The following is a 24,942-nucleotide window of genomic DNA, read 5'->3' on the forward strand; positions in this document are numbered from 1 at the left end:
ATGGCCCATCAAGGGAGGCCTGGTACTTCTGCATCACCACCAACAAACCCTCCTCGTCGGGTGCGGACAATGCAGACAATATCAGCGAATCCAGTTCGTGATCTTTGGGCAGCAAGGAATAGGCTCACGGAAGAGGTATATATACTTTCTTAATTGATATGTTTATTAATTTAGCATTCATGAGTAAAATCTGGTATTTGGGTATATAATGTAGCAAATTTTTAGCTCCCTACAACACATTTATCTTATATTGATTTAAAGTCTTTAGTGGTTGGCAATTAGGAACAACATATTCTTTACTAAAGAAAATTCACATTACTTCATTTTAGTTGTTGGCAAGGGACTTGCAAAATGAATCTCAAGAAAGCACTGATAATTCAGAGAGTAGTGACGAGGTAAATGTTATGTAATTAATTAATTAATTATTAATGTACAAATAATACATGTCTTCTTTTTTTCATGTATTTTGCAAATATATGTCACACAGGAAATGGGAGGGCTTACAGAGCAGGAAATCCTCAGGCACATCCAACAAAAGACTTACCAGTCCTGCCCTAATGAAACAAGCACCCATAACCAAACCTGTACCATATGCCAGGTGAGACCAATTACATGTTTCACAATTAATTATCTTAATATAAAAATTGACACCTCTATTCTAACGAGCTGATTTTGTACGAACGTGGTGAACTAAATATTAAAATCCTAACATATATTTTTTGTGTTTATTAGGAAGACTATGTGGAGGGGGAGAAGATTGGTAGACTTGATTGTATGGATATATTTCATCTTGACTGCATCAAACAATGGTTGGAGCTGAGGAATGTTTGTCCAATCTGTAAGGAGACAGCTCTGGAAATTGATGAAGATGAGGATGCATAATTGCTTGATGTTGCCTGAACTTTATTTTGTTATCAGTATTAAGAATAATGTCTCTTCGAATGATGTTTTCTTATCCTGCTTTATCTCTTTTTAATAATTGAAGGATTTTTTTTATGATGTAATTTGGTTTACATGATGAAAAGTCATCCCAAACAGTATACATTTTACCGTTTTGTTTGAATCAGTTATAAGTGAGTTATAGACATCACTTAGACAATAATATTGCTCACCTCTTTTTTATATTGTTATCTTATGTTATCAACTCTTTTATGTGATCAAGTTTGTTACAAAAGATTTTCTATCATTTTCACTTTACATTTGCTGAACTTGAAATACCTTCTTGTTTATATTATCAAGTGTGATGAAGAGTCATATTTCATGAAAATGGATGTTGAGCAACATACAAGCAAGAAGATGTTGTATATCCAATATCTTAAATTTTTTGGATAAAGATTTATTGATGAAACCACTTGTGTGGTTGTTTACATTCTAATATGGTGATCAGAACTCCCCTCATAATCCAATGGTTGTATTAGATTCGATAATTTGATTAAAGTGTATGCGAATACAAAAGCTATAAGTTTTTCTGTTTGACGGGGAGCATACTCAAATGAATAGATGAACTCACATCGAAGATTATTGGCATGTCAAGTGAGTTATAAGTTTTACACTGGATTGAAAAGTAGATGTTGATATATTAGTGAGATGATCCAAAAACCTCATGCTTTTAGGTTTTAAATGAAGATACAATGTACAAACAACTTGTGTGATTGTTCTTAACTTGTTCTTTAGGCTCCTCTCAAAATCCAGAACTAAGAAAGAGATCGTTGATATATCAAGTGTGGGACTCCATATAGCCAATGTATTGAGATATTTGTTTGACACTCCAAATTGTACAAGATCAAGCACACTAACAATATTTGCTGAAGCGCCTTCTATACGATATAGCCTTCACCTTGAATCAATATGCATACATTTAGGTTTGTATGACTTGTTTAATATGGTTTTCGATAAAATAGTTGCATATCTATTAATAGTCGTCTCACTAATATTTGTAATGTTTCCCCTTGTTGTGATCTTTCAGGTTTTGTACCAAGAAATCACCAGTCGACAACATTTAAACGATTTTGCAATATCATGATTGTTGTAAACTCTTGATTGAGTACAAATTAGAAAGTTATAATTCGCAACATAATGTTTTCTGTACATTATTCAAGAAAGAATATTGATATATTCATCTTTTCAGGAATCAAATTTAAGAGTACGAGATGTAAATAATCTGTACATTAGAAAAAATAACAGTGAGAAATACCACTGTTAAAATCATTAACTTGGACATCATTATAGAGACGCAATCCAGATTTAGATTTTTATTTGCAGAGTTGGACTCATGATAAGTAAATTGTTAAGGCAATCCACAGGAACTCTTAATCCCCACACGTTCATTGATTTGAGCTTGAGGCATTGATCAACTAGGGCAATTAGTCCATTCTCAGTTACATGACGGCAGCTCCATAGAACAATGGTCTGAACAAGAACAAGAAACAATCATATATGTCATGGATTTGTGTAATGTAATACCAGAATTATGTCATTATATTAATGTACTATGTAAATAACAATTATAAGTTAAAACCAATAATAGAAATATGAACGGCTCATATCTAATAATATCAGAATATATCATAGATCTATTAGGCCACTAGTTATCAAACTACTCGGATCATGTCTCAGATGTCCAGTTCCGCGTGTCAGGTGATGCTTTAAGATTCTATATTAATTAATGATGATCAACGTAGTGTTTTTGAGTTGAGACTCAACCTAACATACTCGCCACTATGAAAGGTTATGCAGTTTCAAACAAAGCAGAATGTCCATAGAGTTAAGCATCCAACTCCCTAAACAAACAAACATGTTATCAAACTTCTCGCAGGGGTAATTGACCAGTTGCCATTAAATTTTAAATTCAATTCCTCATACACTCAATATTTATCATCCATCTCCAAATTCATAAATTCAATACTAAACTTTTGACTTTGATATTTAAAGAAAGATCATATAATCAATGACTACAAAGGGGCATATAATTATATTATTATAATCATGAAAAGAAAAACTTACATATCAAGTTTTGCAAGTTTAATCAAGTGATTTCCTAGGGTATATAGTCACAACAAACGTTTCAATGACAAGAAATGAAGAATTGAGGAACGATAAGCTATTTGTCTCATGTGTGATGCATTGTAGGAGCTGTGCACTGCTCATCCATGAAAAAGGATCAAGTGTACAAGAATTGGATTTTGTACGAAAGTGTATATTGAGTAGCCTGTCACGCAACATGGACATCAATTTCGAAGAAAAATAGTATTGCGAGTCCATTTTAATATAACCAAACTTTGAATACATATTTTTCGCTATAATTTATTCACATTTATATTAACATATAGTTTTAAACCCTATTATAAAATATGAAAGAACTTAAAATAAAATTAAAATATGCGAAATATTGCTAGAGTCGATGAAGTATAGTTATTTAAAAATGAATTTTTACTCTAAATTATAAAATAATAATAAAATATTTAAATTTAATTATCATTAATATTTAAAGTATAAAAAAATTAACTTATTTTTTCTTAAATGATGGTTCAAAATTAGTTTTTATCATAAAAATATTTATTTATTCTAAAATAGATTAACGTGTAGTGCATATTTAATTATTAAGGGATGAAGTTGTAATTCAAGTATCATATAGGGGATGGGAGTATACATTTTACTTTTCAAGAAAGGGGAGTCTCATTCAAGCCTCTCTTACGAAAGGAGGGTGTAATTTACTCTAAAAAAATTGAAAAATATTTATGCATTTATACACTACACAAGAAAAAATGAAGTTCAAATTTCATATGACAAAGTAGTCAAAGGATCATCAGTGTCACCTATATTAAAAATAATTTACCCTTTCCCAATTATTATTTTTGGATATTTATATATTAAGGTATTGTTTTATGAATGTTTAATATTTTAAAATTATAAGTGCTATTATATGTATTTGACTGATTTATATGGTATGATTATTTTTTTTCCTAATATTAAAAAGGTAACGGTTATATGAGAAATAAAAAAGTATTTTTTCGGTCAAGATTTATTTTTTAAAATTTTAAAATTATAAATGCTGTTTTTTAAGAAAAAATTATAAATGCTATTATATGTATTTGACTGATTGATATGGTATGATTATCTTTTTCCTAATATTTTTTTGGTCAATTATTTTCCCTAAAATTAAAAAGGTAACGGTTATATGAGAAATAAAAAGTATTTTTCTCGGTCAAGATTTTTTTTTTACCATTTCCTAATATTAAAGAAGGTAACAGTTATATGAAAAATAAAAAAGTAATTTTTTGGTCAAGAAAAAAAAAGTATTTAGATAAAATATTAGTCATCAGCCAGCTGTGTAGATATCAATGAAATTGAATTTCTTTAAAATATTAAAAAATGAATAAACAATAGTGTATCAGTCTAGATAGAGACCGTCAATTTTTCTCTAGTGTCATTCCTGTCTTTCATATTGCTTATAGAGTGCGGGAGAAACAATCAGTGTTAAAAATAATATCTCAAGCCTCGATTGAGATCGTAAAAAAAAAATTCTCTATAAATTGCGGGAGAAACAATTAGTGTTAAAAAATTCTCTATAATGTCCTTTTTGCCTTTCATGCTATGGAGAAACCATCAGTGTGATATTAAGCGGAAGTGATCATCAACTTTTAATTTTTAACATCCATCGATTCTTGAACCTACTCATCTATTTAGGTATGCATTCTTGAACTATTATTTACATGCATGAAATTAAACATTTTGTTCACTTGTATGTTTCAAGGTTGGGTTTGATTTGAATTTTTTTTTTTTTTTTTTAATCTTGTTTATATGAGCATGTGATTTGAACTATCTCCCTGTTTGATTTTTTGATCAATTGATTGATTGACTGATAAATATTTGTCTATAAAATTATTTTTTGCGTGTGATTTTGATGTTTTAGAAAATGAGGGAGTTTGTGAAAATAAATTTAATATTCTTATATTTACACATATATTTTATATGTTCTAAATTTCATGCACACTTATCCTTAGGTCCCGTTCGAATTGACTTATTTTTGAACTTATGTAAATAAATAAACTTTTATGTATTATTCATAATCTTATAAATGTATTTTATGAAAAATAGCTTATGAATATACAATATTTGTTAGTGAGAAATTATGAATTAATATAAAAGCTTATTTATTTGCATAAGCTATTTTTCATAAGTTCAAAAAGAAGTCAATCCAAACAGCCTCTTATACTCATTCGGATCTATTCTATGTGTATAGGTAATTAACAACAATAATACAATTTTTTTTTAGGAAACAAAAATATTTTGTTTAAACTCACATTCACATCATTCAGATCTTTTTTTTGAACTCATATTTTTTTAAAATAGCAAAAAAACAATTTATTTTGTTTAAAAAAAGACTTTTTTTTTTACTAAATATAAAAAAATATATATATTTTTAGATACTTGATATCATTGTGAACGCTATGATAGTATCATATGTCCATGGTAGTATTGATATATGGTTGTTGTTATGGAGTGCATGTAGGAAAGAAGCTATAAAATATGGCCAACCAATACCGTTTAGGAAACCAGCATAATGAAGAAATTAAAGAAGCCCATATTGTAATGCAGTATATCTAAGACTTTTTGGATCGAATATTTGCATTATCAATGAAGGATCGAGAAATGAAGGATCGAGAAGTGTGCCGTCCATCCTGACTATCGGAGGATAAACTGGAGCTAGACTTACTGAACCTGCTGGAGGATCTAATTATCAAAGAAGTGCATTTGTTGGAGGAAATAATAGTAATGTGAATTCCATTTCGTCATTCAACGATGAAATTAACACCATTACTATTGGTACTAGGAATGATGAGTTGTTTCGTGCTAATTCATTGTTAAAGAGAAATAGATCACCCGATCCATTCATTAGAGGTGAAACTTCTAATCAAGGTTCACAAGTTGACAGAAGCTCAATCAGAAGACGCACTCTTCCTCCTCCTTTTCATATTCATCAAGACAATGTCAACACGTCTTCTTTACCGCAAGAAACATTTTGGGATAAGTTCTTGATGTATGAAGATGCTGATATAGATGCAGGACCAAGTAGTGCTACTACTCAGTTCGAAATTAATAGCCCTCCACATGTTAGGTTATTCTCAGAAGGTCGTGTGAATCAAATTGCTTCACCAAAAATTGCTCATGTGTGGCCCAGTAGTTCTATACCACCACAACAACCAATAACAACTTCAGACGCTTCGCTGAGTAATTATAACCGGCTAAACCCTCCTCCGTTTCCTCTTGGATCCGGATTTACTATTGCTGCACAAACTGATCAGTACATCCAGACTGAATCAGGATTACCAAGATCAGAGAATGTAGCTAGCCATGGTGGCATTTACGGCAATTTCATTTCAACTTCTCATGAACTTAGGCTAGAGAGGAACATGCTCATGGTTGAGGTATATATACTTTCTTAGTTACTTGATAATATTAACTTTGTTTGGTATTAGTATAAATGAATTCATGGTTAAAGATGTGCTTCGTTTTCAAATGTTATCGATTTATTTACCATTAAGTACTTTTTGGTTGAAATTTATAAGTAATACTACCTCCGGTTAAGAGAAATTTAGATCAACAAAAATGAATGTATTTGGACTAAATTTTTAACTAGATACATCAACTTTTGTTGACCCAAAATTCTCTTATAAATAGGACCGGAGGGAGTAGCATTTAATTGTAGATTTCTTTTTTGAAGCAAAATTTAATTTGTAGTTCTATATGATGTGTTGCTATGTATGCATGTGGAAATTTAATTAATATTGCAATGAATTGAAAATGATGATAAGTGTGTTTAATTAATAATTGTTAGAAATCTATCCTAGAAACCTAGCTTAATTGATTTGTTTCTTATTTATAAAACTGATTTAATTGTTAAGAGTCCAACAATAATGAGATACTGTGTCAAAAGAAAATAGTGAAATATATATAGTTTTAGAAAATAGTGAAATATAGTGAAAATAGTGTGATTTAATATGCATATCATATTTTCTATATGATTACATGGTGCTCACTTTATATCCTAATTAATTTTGTAAAGATGAACTAGACACCTAATTAAATTTTAAGATAGTATTAAAGTTCAGTTCAATTATTGGTGTGAGGAGGTGTGCTGAAATTATACATTAAATACATATTAATTTGTCTACAAGTTATGTTCAACCTAAATTCTGAGATTAGTTATTTAGGTTATAGATTGGATACTATTTTATGATGGTTTTACTATACAAAGATGATATAGATCAACATGACCACACCTCATGAAATCTACCCCAAGACTACTAATTGTTGCAGAATAAACATCCCCATGAAATTAAATCATTTTGATATGCACCATTTTGATATGTCACATCCAGGTGTCTAATTATTGGCCGGATGAGGTAAAAATTTGTAACTATTAATGTATAATTAATACTTCGTTTTTTGCTTCATATTGTTTGCTCAATTTTATAAACATGTAGCTAGAGTTTAGCTTAAATATGATACAAGATCATATTCAATGTAAAATGATAAATTAAATTAACATATAGATATATGAGTGGGGGCCGAAAGAGGGGGAAATCTTCTTGTACATCCAGCAAAATACTGAGGAAACAAGCACAATGAATCAAACATGCACCATATGTCAGGTGAGGTCAACTACATGTTTCATTCATTTGCAAGAGATTTTTTCTTCTTCTCTTTTTCAGTGATAGATGAGAAAGAATTAATCTACTACTTGTTTCGTTCTTTTTGAAATCTTCTTTGTATACCTCCAAATTTTATATCACATTAATTTATCTGTAACTAATTTAGTTCCTGAGTCATTTATTTTTGTAATAGGATATGAAACTCTTTAGGGAACATGATATTGAGAAAAACTTAATTTTTTATTTTATTTTTTATAAAAAGTGGCACCTCTATTCTAACGGGCTGTTTTTGTAAGGATTGTTTGAACTAAATATTAAAATCCTAATACATGAGCATATTCAAGTATCATAACCCTCAATTTTTTTTTGTTTATTAGGAAGATTATATTGATGGGGAGCATATTGGAAGACTTCACTGCACTCACATATATCATCTTGATTGCATCAAACAATGGTTTGAGGTGAAGAATGCTTGTCCATTCTGTAAGAAGCCAACTCGGATAATGTGGATCTGAAAATTTATGAAGATGATGATGAAACCGAAGATGAATAATTGTTTGTTTTACATGTTGCCTCAAAACTTACTTTTGTTTTTTAGCCAATTTTGCTTTTTATCTTTTTCAATTGGATTTGCATGATAATAAGTCATTCCAAACATTTTATTTCAACTTTCTTATTTCAACTGGACATTTAAACAACTTAGTAGAATCAATTGTTTTTCTTGTTTTGTTACCATCAATATTTCAAATATATATATATTGTATCTGAACCAACTTCGTTCTTATTAAACCCTTATAAAGGTAGTTGCTCCAAGTTATTTCTACGTGTATTATGACTTGTTTCCTTTTACCAAAAAGGGTTATGCAATCATATAGAAAGTATGATATGCAAATTTTGGTGAGGTAGCAAGAATATTTAGCTTAAAATCCATTCGACAAACTAGAATAAACTTTGTATAATAAAGTTACATATGGATTACGCTTCAGATATTTAAGGGCTTTTAAATAAGCCTTTTATTATGACAGTTAGTAAATACATAATTGAGATGGCTAATTCGTTGATATATGGAATATGGATTGCAAGAAACAACCGTGTTTTTAATGCAATCATCTTGAAATATTTGGAAAACTTGAAGGAGTATCAGGCTTTCTCAAACGATCAGTGTAGTACAAACATGCATAATCAAACAAAGCAACAAAGCCATAACCTTCACAAAAAGATGAAATTTTCTATACCAAAATCCATTCATCGACATATACTAACACTAAGTTAACAAAAAATGGAAGACACTCACCCAGACATCCAAAACTCGGTCAACAAAACCGTAGACAACTTTTTGATTAAATATAGAGTGAATATCGAAGAGGAAAAAATCTGTGTGCCTATTTTTTGGAGAATAGAAAAATAATGAAACATTGTTTAGAATCACTAGTGATGGTGAAGCAACACAAGGTTGATATTTTTAATTAAGATCAACTGATAATATTTATAAAAAAATATTAATACATGGTCATGTATTTACTTATTATGTGTTTTATGTAACAAGTATGCGAACATTTTTTTTACATGAATGCAAACATCTCCCATTAGCATTTTGAACTTAGATTGTTTTAAAATACAATATATATTTTTTTTGAAGAAACAAAAATGGAAAAAACAATATATTTTATATACAAAAATACTATTTTTTTACTAAATAAAAGAGACTATTTTTGTTTTTAGATACTTGATATAAAATATTTTTGATTCTAATTTTTTTTTTTGATAAGCAAGGAGAGAGAACATGCGTCCAAAGGCAACATCGACATCCCAACCAGGTTGGCACCCCGAGAAGCCTCCATCATATGGCGCCAAACTCTAAAGATTTTATTAAAAAAGGGGGAAAAATAATTACAAAGGACCCCGGACTAAGCCAAAACCCTCAAAGAAAGAAAACTAAAATAGAAAGTAAAAACCAAATAACAAAAACTCCCCAAAAACAAATTATGGAAATCTGTAATTGGATAATTCACCTCTATCCTGAAAGAAATCGACGGACAACTCAGAAGGAAAGTTTGTCCGTACAACAATTGCCCTCGCGGTAAATATGAGAAGTAAATAACCATGCCCCTCAGAATCTAACAGTCCCAAAATTCATTGGGCAGGTGTAGAAGGATCACCCCAAGCACGGGTTTTGATTCTAAAAATTGTTTTGCATTTAGTTACAACAATATTTTTGACTCTAAATGGCAGTTTTAATTACAATTTTTTACTCTAAATGGTTGTTAGAAATTTATGATAGAAATCTTGTTTTTTTTGGAGGAATTTATCACAGAAATCTTAATTGATATGTTTATTAAGGCTTAATAGCAATTTTCGCTCCCTAACATTCACGAAGTTGCAATGTTGGCCCATAAGAAAAAAAACTACAAAACCATCCCCTAAGTTTTGCAACTGTAGCAGTTTTGGCCCCCCAAGGCCAATTTTTGGTAAAAATAAAAAATAACATGTGGCACCTCACTTAGGGTGTCACGTCAACATAGACCGAGTCAAAATTGACCTTGGGGCCAAAACTGTTGGAACAAAATGTGTTTCACAATGAACCTTATTAAGTTTTGATGATAACAAGGTATTAAAAATTGTCAATTGGTTATTACTAATAATTGTTCAAGTGTACAGGACCAAAGGCTACTCAAGTTATTTCAATAGGTCTTGGAAGAACAATGGAAAGAAAAAGAAATTCTGAGCATCTGAAGAAAACTGCTCCTGAAGCTGAAGTGCTTCTGAAGAGATGACGTCATCAGAAGCAGAAGGTCATCAGAAGCAAAAGTTTTCATCAGAAGCAATATCTTCACCAGAAGCTATGTTTGATCCTTTAATCAAACTAAAGATTCAAAGTAGCTGATTCTCAATTCAGTCTTATCAAAGAAGAACGAAGAATTGAAAGGGAGGTATCAACGGATATATGGATAGCACTGAGCACTTGTCTCTCATTAATAGAGTTGACAAAGTACAAGTGTACAACCACTACCTCCACTACTCTGTTTTCTGTCTACGCTACAAGACAAAACAACAGCCATGCCTGCAGAATTTGTACACTCAAGATGGGAATGAATTTGAAGCTTATTCTTCAAAGGACTACACCCAAATCAGGCAAAGGATCACTGGTGGATAATCAAAGGATTTCAAACGACTCTTTAGACGTGCTGATTATCTCAACGTCTCTTTCACGCCTCTATATAAAGGAGTGAAGACTTGAAGATTGAAGATAGAGAAATACATAAGTTCAAAAGCGCCAAAACTCTGTCAATTTGATTCTACAAAGCACACTGAATTTCTGCACTGATTTGATACATCTTAGAAATTCAAAGTCTAGAGTCTTTTCTGTATTGTATTGTGAACACCACTGATTGTATATCAAGTGTTCAATTCAAACTCAATTCTCTGTATTTTTGTTTGATTAGAAGTCTCTTGCCTGCGTGCTTGAGCATTAGAAGTCTCTTGCTTAGTGCTTGAGCATTGGAAGACTCTTGCGTGTGTGCTTGAGCATTTTTGTGAAGTCTCTTACTTAGAAAGTATTGAGCAGTTGTAATCTTTGTGATTATAGTGAAATCTCCTTGGAAGTGCAAGGGGGACTGGACTACTTCCGTGTTGTGGAAGGAACCAGGATAACTGCTTGTGTCTTTGTCTTTCTTTTCTCTGCTCTGTTCTTTTCCGCTGCAATCTGACTCTGATCATTTCATCAGAAGCAACCAAACTGCTTCTGAAGTTTTATCAGAAGAAGTATTTTTTAAGAGAAAAAGAAAACACAATTCAACCCCCCCTTCTTGTGTTTTTCACCTTCAAAAACTGCCACAGATGCAAAACTTAGGGGGCGCACGATTTTGTAGTTTTTTTCTTAGGGGCCAAAATCGCAACTTTAGGAAAGTTAGGTAGCTAAAACTGCTATTAAGCCGTTTATTAATTTATGGCTTAATTACTCTTTTGGTCCCTTAACTTGTTTTTTGGTTTCGTTTTGGTCCCTTAACTATTAAAAGTTTCGTTTTGGTCCCTTAACTTACTTTTTGGTTTCATTTTGGTCCCTTAACTATTAAAAGTTTCTTTTTGGTCCTTTAACTTACTTTTTGGTTTCATTTTGGTCCCTTAACTCTTCCTCCGTCAACCACTTTGGTCCTTTATGTTAGGATGAATGTATTAGAGTTAAGGGACCAAAATGAAACAAAAAAAATAAGTTAAGGGACCAAAACGAAACCAAAAAATAAGTTAAGGGACCAAAACGAAACTTTTAATAGTTAAGGGACCAAAAGAAAACCCAAAAATAAGTTATGAGACCGAAACGAAACTTTTAATAGTTAAGGAACCAAAACGAAACCAAAAAATAAGTTAAGGAACCAAAAGAGTAATTAAGCCTTAATTTATCACAGATTTAATGTAGCAAATTTTTAGCTCTCTACAACACATTTCTCTTATATTGATTTAAAGTCTTTTGTGGTTGGCAAGGAACGACATATTCTTTGCTAAAGAAAATTCAAATTACTTCATTTTCATGTATTTTGCCAATATATGTCACACAAGAATTGGGAAGAGTTAAGACGGGGCTTACAGAACAGGAAATCCTCAAGCACATCCAACAAATGACTTACGAGTCCTGCCCTGATGAAACGAGCACCCATAACCAAACCTGTACCATATGCCAGGTGAGACCAATTACATTGCATAATCTTAATAAAAAGTGACACCCTATTCTAACGAGCTGATTTTGTACGAATGAGGTGAACTACATATTAAAATCGTAATATATGAGCATGTTCAAGTCTCATAATCTACCCTTTTTTTTGTTTATTAGGAAGACCATGTGAAGGGGGAGAGAATTGGAAGACTTGATTGTATGCATATCTTTCATCTAGACTTACTATTAGAAATTCTCGATTTTCCTGCGAAGTTATCTGCGGCTATTGGTGAAATTTCCGCAGGAAACCTGTTTTCTGCGGAATTTACCAAAGATTTAGGTTCCCAGGTATAACCTTCGTGGGTAATTGTTTCCTGAGGATTTTATTCACCGCAGGAAACGTTCCTACGGAAATTACCTCAGAAAAAATGAAAATTATCCGCAGGAAATCTTTGGGCAGAATTGAATGAGTTTCCCTGCCCATGTATGTGCTTCCTGAGAACATACCGCAGTAAACGCCGCAGGTTATTCTGCATCATAAATGTATCGGCAGCAAAATCCTCAAGAACTTGTAGCTTATTGCATGAAAATCCGCAGGAAAATCCGCTATAAAAACACATGAAAATAAGCAACCAAACTAGATTATAATTTTCTAATGAAAGGCAAATTAAATGGCATATTAAAAGTCCTTTTGAATTATTTGTTTGAAAAAGAATTTATTAAAAGCTGTCTTGAGAGTCAAATTTGGAACAGAGCAATAGCTATAAGCTTTTTTTCTTATAAGCTAAAGCTTTTACTGAAAGAGAACACCAATCAAACGATACAAATATTCCAAACTAGAACAATACAAGGTCTCAATGTGATAACCATTATCATAGAAAAAAAATTATAAACCATTTGATAAACATTTCAGATCTTATTACAACTTCAATACATTTGAATACAAGTATGCCCCCACCCATTATAGAAAACTATATGTTCTATTTAACCCAAGAAATTAACCTTGGAATGCGCAGAAGTTAACCTTCTTCTCCTTCCAGAAGCCTGCAACAATTGCCATAAAATAAGTTCTATTTAACCAAAACTAAGAAAATTGGACTTGAATGATATCTACAATGACTGCTAACAAAGATAGTAAGACACTTTCTGCACTCAGTTTTCAAGCACACAGAAGAAATTAGAAGAAACATAGTATTGATAAAATTGAGCTACTATTAAGAATGTTGTAAATCTAAATTTCATTTACCATAATTTACTTTCTGGATTATCTATTACCTGGCTTCGTGAAGGAATGTTTGTCCAATCTGTAAGGAGACAGCTCTGGAAGTTGATGAAGATGAGGATGCATAATTGCTTGATGTTGCCTCAAAACTTTATTTTGTTATTAGTATTAAGAATGTCTCTTCGAATGATGTTTTCTTATCCTGCTTTATCTCTTTTTAATAATTGAAGGATTTTTTTTATGATGTAATTTGGTTTACATGATGAAAAGTCATCCCAAACAGTATACATTTTACCGTTTTGTTTGAATCAGTTGCATTATAAGTGAGTTATAGACATCACTTAGACAATAATATTGCTCACCTCTTTTTTGTTTTTTATGATGTAATTTGGTTTACATGATGAAAAAGTCGTCCCAAACAATATATATTTTACCGTTTTGTTTGAATCAGTTACATGATAAGTGAGTTAGAGAAATCACTTAGACAATAATATTGATCACCTCTTTTTTATATTGTTATCTTATGTTATCAACTCTTTTATGTGATCAAGTTTGTTACAAAAGATTTTCTATTATTTCCACTTTACATTGCTGAACTTGAAATACCTTCTTGTTTATATTATCAAGTGTGATGAAGAGTCATATTTGATGAAAATGGATGTTGAGCTACATATAAGTGAGATGATATTGTATATTCAATATCTTAAATTTTTGGATAAAGATGTAGTAATGAAACCACTTGTGTGGTTGTTTAAATTCTAATATGTTGATCCAGACTCCCTTCATGATCCAATGGTTATATTAGAGTCGATGATTTGATTACAATGTATGTGAAAGCAAAAGCTTTCTCTATTTGAGAGTTAGCATACTCAAATGAATGGATGAACCCACACCGAAGATTATTGGCATGTCAAGTGAGTTATAAGTTTTACACTAGATTGAAAGTAGATGTTGATATATTAGTGAGATGATCCATAAACCTCATGCTTTTAGGTTTTAAATGAAGATACAATGTAAAAACAACTTGTGTGATTGTTCTTAATAGCTTGATCTTTAGACTCCTCTCAAAATCCAGAACTGAGAGAGATTGTTGATATATCAAGTGTGGGACTCCGTATAGCCAATGTATTGAGATTTTTGGTGAAAATGTAGTGTTAAAATTTATGTGATTGCTTTCAACTCATGCAATGATTCATGGCTTCCTTCAAACATAAATGAGCCACACCCAAGACACTAATTTTATCTTTTCTAGAAGTGTACCGACCCTCGAGAATCCAGCACCCGTTAAGAATTGCTTCAATCCTCAACATATCCAAATTAGTGAGCTTGTGATCAGTGCTAACCAAAAGAGAAATCTCACCTCTTATGCTTCTTTTATCCCTAATGACACTCCAAATTGTACAAGATCAAACACACTAACAATATTGCACGATATAGCCTTCACCTTGAATCAATATGCATACATTTAGGTTTGTATAACTTATTTAATTTAATGCTCAACAAATCAATAATGCAACTGAAAATTTTAGATGCTGCATTTTCATGTTTACTTAGAATATTTTGCAGTGAATGCGTAAAACTTGCTAGGATTTCATGTATACTTTTTTTTCTCTGTTCTGGTGCACTCTGATGTCGGTGGTTCTGTTGTTGTATCAGATAAAGACTTCGTTTTTTTTAATCATTTAGGGAAAGTTGTTATTTTACTGTCGAATTTTAATTTTGCAAGTGTACTGCTTGAGGACAAACAAAAGTTCAAGTGGGGAGATGTGATGATAGTCAGTCATATAGTCTTTTTAACATCATTTTGGAGCATTTTAATTTTTAAACAAAGTTATCATCTATTTTAGTTGATTCTACGTAAATAATTCAATGGATGAGCATCACAGTAATTCGAAGCACAAAGCCTTGAAACACATTAAAACCAAACAATTCAGTGGTCGTGTTATGCTTTTTGCAAGATTAATCTAGTGATTTCTTAGGGTATAGTCACAACAAACGTTTCAATGACGAGAAATGAGACAAGAGATGAAGAATTGAGGAAGGATAACCTATTGTCTCGTGTGATGCATGCTAGGAATTGTGCACCGCTCATCCATGAAAAAGGATCAAGTGTACAAGAACTGGATTTTGCACGAAAGTGTGTATTGAGTAGCACGTCATGCAACATGTGGAAATCAATTTCGAAGAAAAATAGTATTGCAAGTCCATTTTAATACAACCAAACTTTGAATACATATTTTTTGCTATAATTTATTCACAATTTCATTAACATATAGTTTTAAACCCTATTATAAAATATGAAACAACTTAAAATAAAATTAAAATATATGAAAAATTGCTAGAGTCAATGAAGTATAGTTATTTAAAAATGAATTTTTACTCTAAATTACAAAATAATAATAAAATATTTAAATTTAATTATCATTGATATTTAAAATATAAGGAATTTAACTTATTTTTTCTTAAATGATGGTTCGAAATTAGTTTATATCATAAAAATATTTATTTATTCTAAAATAGATTAACGTGTAGTGCATATTTAATTATTAAGGGGTGATGTTGTAATTAAAGTATCTTATAAGAGAGGAGAGTGTCATTCAAGCCTCTCTTACGAAAGGGGAGTGTAATTTACTCTAAAAAAAATTTGAAAAATATTGATGCATTTACACTACACAAGAAAAATGTTGTCTTAAGAGGAACAAACATTGTTTTCCAAGAAAATGATATTTCTCATATAACCTCAAGAAGTGAAGTTCAAATATGACAAAGTACGTAGTCAAAGGATCATTATTTACCCTTTCCCAATTATTATTTTTTGAATATTAAGATATTGTTTTATGAATGTTTAATATTTTAAAATTATGTGCTATTATATGTATTTGACTGACTTATATGGGATGATTATTTTTTTCTTAATATATTTTTTGGTCAAATCTTTTTTCCTAATATTAAAAAGGTAACGGTTATGAGAAATAAAAAAGTATTTTTTCGGATTTATTTTTTAAAATTATAAATACTTTTTTTTAAGGAAAAATTATAAATGCTATTATATGTATTTGACTGATTTATATGGTATGATTATTTTTTTCCTAATATTTTTTTTTTCCTAATATTAAAAAGGTAACAGTTATATGAGAAATAAAAAAAGTATTTTTTTCCGTCAAGATTTATTTTTTTACTATTTTCTAATATTAAAGAAGGTAACAGTTATATGAGAAATAAAAAAGAAGATCTTTGGTCAAGAAAAAAAGTTGTAAAATTAAGAGATTTTATTATTATTAGGGGGGATGTATTTAGATAAATATTAGTCATTTGCCAGCTGTGTATATATACAGTGAAATTGAATTTCTATAAAATATTAAAAAATGAATTAAAAATAATGTATCAGTCTAGATAGAGACCCTCAATTTTTCTCAATATATTCAAGCTTTCTCTAGTGTCATTCTTGCCTTTCATATTGCTTATAGAGAAAAGAGCAGAGTGCGATTGAGAAGTAGTAGTCACCAACTTTTGGTTTTAGCATCAACAAACTCTCGTATCCACTCATTTACTTAGGTATATACTCTTGAACTAATATTCATCTATGAAATCAATTATTACATATGAATATAATAATATTACAATAGTGTATGTATATATATATATATATATATGTGTCACACGACCACATGATTCTGTTCATTTTTGTGTTTTAAGGTTGAGTTTGGTTTATGCATGTTTGCTATTTTTGTTAATCTATTTTTGTTAATCTTGTTTATATGTGCATGTGTTTATGTTTATGTTATGCCCCTTCTTCTTTGGTTTCTTGTTTAATTTTTTATTTTCAAACCCTTGTGAAAATAAATTTAAAATTCTTAAATTTACACATATTGTATGTTCGAAATTTTATGCACACTTACTCTTATACTTATTCTCATTATAATCAAAAAACTAAGTCAAAAAAAATAAAAAAAAATCCGAAAACAATATTTTTATTCTGGATTTTTAAAATTATCATGATGAAAGAGGATAGACACAAAAGGATATCATGTTTTTATATACTTCTGATCAAAAATATTCAGTGACATGTTAGTGTTCAACACGACAGTCATCTATATATGTGATTACGTTCATTTTATCAAATTATTATTGGTGTCTACATATCACCGTTAGCGCTATGACAATATCATATGTCTATGTTTGTGTTGATATATATATATATATATATATATATATATAATTGTTATTGTGGCCTAAATGCAGGTAAGAAGCTAGAATGGCACATCAATTTCGTTTAGGAAATTGGCTAAGAGAGGAGAGCAGCCCGGTTCGCGAAGCAAGGCAATTAAGATATATGAGGCTAATCAATTCTTCAGATAATCATGCTTCATCTTCATCCTCTTCTCCTCCAAGATTATTTGGTTCGTCTCTTGGCATGGTTCCTACTAGTTACAATGCTTTGGGGGGTAGTAGCAGCAACAACAACAATAACCCTAGCACTAATTCCCACTTCATCAATGGAGGACTGGCACGCGCATCGTTCATCCCGGCTAGAGAAACTGGAGCTGGACCTGCTGTAGGATATGACTACCAAAGAAGTGGACCTCCTGCAGGAAATAGTAGTAATGCTAATTCCATTTCATCATTCTATGGAGGAATTAACAACAACACCACCACCACTGGTGGTCCTAGCAACGATGATGATCAACGTCGTGCTAATTTATTGTTAAAGAGAAGCAGATCACCAAATGCATTAAATAGAGGTGAAACTTCTGCTCAAGGTTCACAGGGTGATGAAGGTTCTAGTAGAAGACGCACTCTTCCTTCTTTTTTTCATACTCATCAAGACAACGTCAACATGTCGTCATCATCTTCATCAACATCTTGGAGGGACTTTGACAACACGATGAACGACGCTGCTCTTGCACGTGCAGGACCAAGTACTTATGGTACTACTTCTGCTACTTGGTCTCCACTTTATAGTCCTCCTCGTGGTACAATAGGTCTTTTTGAAGATGATCGTCCAATTCCATATCATAATGCACCTCATTCTGATTTTCTCACTGAGCCTCTCGATATTCCTAGCATGTTATGTCGTCAAGAGCATCCTAGGACAAACTTCAACATAGGAAGACACGATCCTTCTCCTGCTTCTAGATCCGCCTATGCATCATTTCTATATCCCTCTACAACAACAGGTGGAGCAAGAGGTTCTTCTTCTCGAAGCACAAGCCGGAGGCAGAACAACAACAATAACGTGGACATCTTTGATCTTATTCATGAACAACGAATGGATGAAGCATATGCTGAAAATATGATAAATGTTCAACAACATGCAAGGTTATTGCCAGGAGGCCGTGTAAATCGATTTAGTGTTCCAACTATTAATCTTGGGATGCCTAGCAGTTTTGTACCACCACGGCAACCACCTCCACCTTCAGATCCATCATTGAGTAATTACATGCTAAATCCTCCTCCACCTCCTCCTAGATCGAGGTTTAGCACTGTTGAACAAACTGGTGAGTACATGCAGACCAATTCAACATTCGCAAGATCAGAGAATCCATCTCGTCCTGGCGGTAATAACCGCATTTTCATTTCAACTTCTAATGAACTTAGGGAAGAGAGGAACGCTCTCAGGGATGAGGTATATATACTTTCTTAATTACTTGTGATTATTTTTTGTTTTTCATTAGTATAAATGAATTTAGTGTTTAATAATGTACTTCACTTTCAAATATTCTGGATTTATTTTCCATGATTAATTGTTAGTATTTAATTTGTAATTATATAGTGTGTTGCCATATGTATTGATGTGGAGATTTAATATTCCAATCACTCCAAGTGTAAATTTAATATTACATTGACGAATGAAAAATGAAGAATAACATATGCGTTAGTTGTATTCATATAATTAAGTTGTTAGATTTCTATATCTTCTGTTGATTAATTTTGCATTCATGAGTCAAATACGAATTTAACATTTGGGTCTGAAATGTATCAGATTTTTAACACCATACATCATCTTCGCAACGGTGGCTCTGCGCGTATAGAGGTAATTAAATTTTCACTCAAATTATATACATTTTCTTACATTAATCACTTTAATACTTTTTCTGATATTATTACACATATTTTAAACACACATATGTCTCTTTCATTGATTTATAGTCTTTACTGGTTGGCAAGGAAGAGAATATTCTTTACTACAGAAAATTCATATCACTTTACATTAATTTATTTTGCAAATATATGTCACACAGGACTTGCTTTTACTTGACTGCTCAATTGTCCTAAATCTATTGGACTCTCAAGAACTCATGGATCAAATGAATGATTCAGATGACTGGCCGTACGAGGTAAAAGTTGTGTAATTTTTATTATATAATTAATATTTTTTGCTCAATTTCATAAACAATATAGCTAGCTACAGTTAAGCTTAATTAATTATGATTAGAAGATCATATTCAATTGAATGTAATGAATTAAATTAACATATAGATAATTTCGGCACTTGAGAGTGATCAATGGGAGAGTGTTGAGACAGGACTGACAGAACAAGAAATCTTCAGATACATTCAACAGGAAACTTATCGGATCAATCTTGAGGAAACAAGTACTCAGAATCAAACATGTACCATATGCCAGGTGAGGCCAACTACATGTTTCATTCATTAATATTGCTTACTTTCATCTTGACTGCATCAAACAAGTACTCATTAATATTACATTTTTCATGTTTATTAGGAGGACTATGTGAAGGGCGAGAGAATCGGCAGACTTGATTGTATGCATATCTTTCATCTTGACTGCATCAAACAATGGCTGGAATTGAAGAATGTCTGTCCAATCTGCAACCAGACAGCGCTAGAAATTGATGAAGATGAGGAAGAAACGTAGATGGATAATTGCTTACTTCACAAGTTGCCTAAAAACTCCTTTGTTATGTGTTTTTGAGTCTATCCCGCTTTGTCTTTTTTCAATTATTGAACACTTTTTATTTTATGCAATTGGGTTTACATGATAGAAGATCATTCCAAACAATATATATTTTACCGTTCCGTTTGAATTAGTTGCATGATAAGTGAGTTACAAAAAATCACTTATATATGTTATCTACCGTTTTTTTATATTGTTGTCTTATGCGATCACCTTTTTTTATGTGATAACTTTTGTTACAAAAGATTTTCTATCATATTTTACTTTGCCATGATGATGAATTTGAAATACCTTCTTGTTGCTATGTAATCGTGAGGAAGAGTCTCACATTTCATGAAAAATAAACGTTCATTGCAGGTTTTTGATTGAGTACGACTCATGGTACACTTCTTTTTCGTTGAACACGTTTGTGAAAATCGCATCCAAGCTTCATTATTGTCATGAAATGGAAGAAATGCCCTTCCTTTGAATTTTGAAACTCCTAATTAATTATGTGGCAGAGATGTTTCATGGTTGGCTTTGGCTACTCAAACCATTGTTTTGAGGTCTGCTAATCTTCATTTACAAAATTGTTACTTTATGATTGTTATTGAACCATATTTATTTGGCTTTTATTTGGTTCCAAAGACTGCAATAGTAAAACCTACATCAAATTATTTTCCTTATCTATTGCTTCAAATCTGTCATCATCCTTTGCCCAATAATTTATTTAGTTGGCTTGTGTTTAGCAGCAACAAATGTAGTCATGTTCCACAGATAGTCAATTCCTACTTGCAACAACTTGCGTTACCATTGTAGATAGTAATTAATCTGATGATCTGATCTAATACTTATTTGGCTCGCTTATTTCAACTGGACACTTAAACAACTTGTTAGTGCGGACACATTGTTTCTCTTGTTTTGTTACCATCAATATCTCATAGATATATATTGTATCTGAACCAACTTCGTTCTTATTAAACCCTTACAAAGGTAGTTGCACAAGTTATTCCTACGTGTATTATGAGTTGTTTCCTTCTACCAAAAGAGCTATGCAATCATATAGAAAGTATGATATGCAAATTTTTGTGGGGCAGCAAGAATATTTAGCTTGAAATCTATTCGACAAACTGGAAAAAGCTTTGTATGACAAAATTACATATGGATTACGCTTCAGAAATTTAAGGGCTTTTAATTAAGCTTTTTATTACGACAGTTAGTAAATACATAATTGAGATGGCTAATTCGTTGATATATGGAATTCGGATTGCAAGAAAGAACTGTTTTTAATTTATGTATTATTATTACAAACAAGGATGATGAATTTATTGTAGCTAGGGCTAGGGTTTTGATTTTAAATGGATTTCAAGATGCTATAACAGCAGAGGCTCTTGGGATTTTCATTGCCCTAGAATTCGCTTTTTCTCTAAACACTAGGAAATCCGTTGTTGAATATAATTCTCAGTCTAAGTCTAACGACTCTCTTAAGAGAGGATATAGATCAATTTGGTAAACATTCTTGCCTTGGATATGGGCCTGTTTTAATCAATTTGGTTTTCTTTCTAAAGAAGAAAGTAATATCATTATATTCATATGCATTTGTGGTGCATTTTTTTTTCTATATCAATGGTTAATCACAATCTTGCATCATTAAAAATACTTATCTTTAATCATGTTTACCTTAAAAATCATACATATAGTGAATAGTGATTGATTGTGAATGTCAAAGTTTTACACGAACATTGTGTGCAAACTAATCTATTTAGAATCAGTAATGCTAAATGGTGCGACATATATATGCACGAAGTGAGCACGAACAGTTAAAACATGTGATTTCTAAAAAGAGTTGGTGTAGGTTTATAAATTGTCTTTAGCCTGGGTATTTCTTAAATTAAAATCAAAATATCAAACAAAAATATAATATCCCACATCCAAGATTTTCACTCGACATCTTATCTTTTTTAAGACATCACCTCACCGCTTCAACAAGTGCTACTGTCACCTTCTTAAGTTGAGATTTTTTGGATAAAACAAATTTAAAAAAGACAAGAAGAGAGAATGGGATATAGATGTGTATTGTACGTAAAGTTATTTCGTGCGTTACACGTGAATTATGTTTCGCACAATTAAGCATTTTCCATTTAAAATATTGATCAACAATCAAATTCTTTAATATTATAAAGATTGAATGTAATTTACAATAAATATCTTCTTCTTCTCTTTTTGGTACAAAAAATCTAACTTTTTTTATTTGGTCAAGTTCTATCTTTTTTTTTAGTGTATATTTACCTTCTTTTTCAACAATCTCTTTTACCAATAATTAATTTGAATGGATAATTTCAAGTTTCTTCGATAGCCTATTTAGTGTATATTTATCTTCTTCGTTTCATTTTGGTACAAAAAAATCTAACTTTTTTTATTTGGTCAAGGTCTATCTTTTTAGGGTTAATAGTGCTTTTCACCTCTGTAAATAGGTCATTTTTGGTTTTCGCCCCTATAAAAATTTCAGTTTGATTTGCATCCTTGTAAAAAAAAGTTTTTCTCCAGAAAACACCCCTCCTCCATCCAACTCATCAAATATGCATATGTGGTGTTGATTTGGCTTTTTTTAAAAAAAATATATTTATTTTTGGGTTAGTAGTGTTTTTCATCCCTGTAATATATGTCATTTCCAGTTTTCGCCCCTATAAAATTTTCGGTTTGATTTGCACCCTCGTAAAATTTTTATTTTCCGGAAGACACCCTTAATAGGCCATTCAAAAACCAAAATTTTTTGAAAAAAAATTCTGAAAATGGCCTATTAGGGGTGTTTTCCGGAAAATAAATTTTTTACGAGGGTGCAAATCAAACCGAAAATTTTATAGGGGCGAAAACCTGAAATGACATATATTACAGGGGTTAAAAACACATTAAACCTTTATTTTTAATTGTCCGCATCATATTTTATTTTTTAAAATATCTGAAAATTAATTTTCCAAAATAAAAAAATCCAAAAAATATTCAGATTTTATTAAAAAAAAATTTAAAAATTGATTTTTTTTTTGTCAAATATTAAAAAAATCAGAAAAAATATTCGGTTTTTTTTCGAAATTAATTTTTTTTAATGATTCTGGAGTTTAATTTTCAAAATAGAAAAAACAAATTCAAAATTTTTAAAAAAAAGTCAGATAGTCATATGAGGGAGGGGTGTTTTACGGAAAAAAAAAAAGTTTTACAACGATGCAAATGAAAATAAAATTTTTATAGGGGCGAAAACTGGAAATGACCTATGTTACAGGGGTGAAAAGCACTATTAACTCATCTTTTTATTTAGTGTAAATATTTTTTAAATAATTATTGTGAAAAAGTAAATAAGTATTATTATTAATTTTATTTTTATTATTATTTATTTATTATTATTATTATTATTATTATTATTATATGATATTAATGAATTGACACAAGGGGACGCATTGTGACAAAATATTAGTCAACAGTCAACCATATTGCCATAAAATTGAATTTCCATAAAACATTTAGACATAAATTAAAAATAATATCTTAGCCTTGATTGAGATCGAAAAAAAATTTCTCTATAAATTGGAGCTCTCTATAGTGTCCTTTTTGCCTTTCATGCTATAGAGAAACCATCAGTGTGATATTAAGCGGTAGTGATAATCAACTTTTGGTTTTTAACATCAATCGGTTCTTCTACCTACTCATCTATTTAGGTATGTATTCTTGAACAATTATTTACATGCATGTATGAAATTAAACATTTTGTTCACTTGTGTGTTTCAAGGTTGAGTTTGATTTGATTTTTTATTTTTTTTTAATCTTGTTTATATCATCATGTGACTTGAACTATCTTTCTGTTTGATTTTTTTTTTAATTGATTGATTGACTGATAAATGTTTGTCTATAAAATTATTTTTTGTGTGTGATTTTGATGTTTTAGAAAATGAGCGAGTTTGTGAATATAAATTTAATATTCTTATATTTACATATATATATATTACATGTTCTAAATTTTATGCACACCTACCCTTAGGTCCTGTTTAGATTGACTTATTTTTGAGCTCATGTAAATAAATAAGCTTTTATATATTACTCATAAGCTTGTCAAGGTATTTTATGAAAAAATAGCTTATGAATATACAATTTTTGTTAGCGAGAACTTATGAATTAATATAAAAGCTTGTTTATTTGCATAAACTATTTTTCATAAGCTCAAAATAAGTAAATCCAAACGGCCTTATACTCATTCGGATCTATTCTATGTGTATAGGTAATTAACAACAAATAATACAACTATTTTTAGGAAACGAAAATATTTTTTTTAAACTCACATTCACATCATTCAGATCTATTTTTTGAAATCATATTTTTTTTTAAAAAAATCAAAAAATAATTTATTTTGTTTTAAAAAAAGTCTTTTCTACTAAATATAATTTTTTTTTAGATACTTCATATCATTGTGAGCGCTATGATAGTATCATATGTCCATGATAGTGTTGATATATGGTTGTTGTTATGGCGTG

At 30.7% G+C, this 24,942-nt stretch overlaps 2 protein-coding genes across 2 annotated transcripts; both read left to right on the forward strand.

Annotated features, from left to right (window-relative positions):
- LOC11409365 (E3 ubiquitin ligase BIG BROTHER-related) lies at window positions 1-882 on the forward strand. Its single transcript, XM_003611653.1, has 4 exons — window positions 1-135; window positions 330-395; window positions 488-598; window positions 733-882. Exons 1-4 carry the CDS (start codon window positions 1-3, stop codon window positions 880-882), a joined length of 462 nt encoding a protein of 153 aa, XP_003611701.1.
- Window positions 883-17,780: 16,898 nt separating this feature from the next.
- LOC11405780 (E3 ubiquitin-protein ligase MBR1) lies at window positions 17,781-20,404 on the forward strand. The gene is made up of 5 exons (XM_003611657.1): window positions 17,781-19,151; window positions 19,509-19,559; window positions 19,768-19,863; window positions 20,006-20,152; window positions 20,252-20,404. Exons 1-5 carry the CDS (start codon window positions 17,781-17,783, stop codon window positions 20,402-20,404), a joined length of 1,818 nt encoding a protein of 605 aa, XP_003611705.1.
- Window positions 20,405-24,942: the final 4,538 nt, after the last annotated feature.

The sequence above is a fragment of the Medicago truncatula genome, chromosome 5 (genome assembly GCF_003473485.1).
Source record: "Medicago truncatula cultivar Jemalong A17 chromosome 5, MtrunA17r5.0-ANR, whole genome shotgun sequence".
NCBI classification, from domain to species: Eukaryota; Viridiplantae; Streptophyta; class Magnoliopsida; order Fabales; family Fabaceae; genus Medicago; species Medicago truncatula.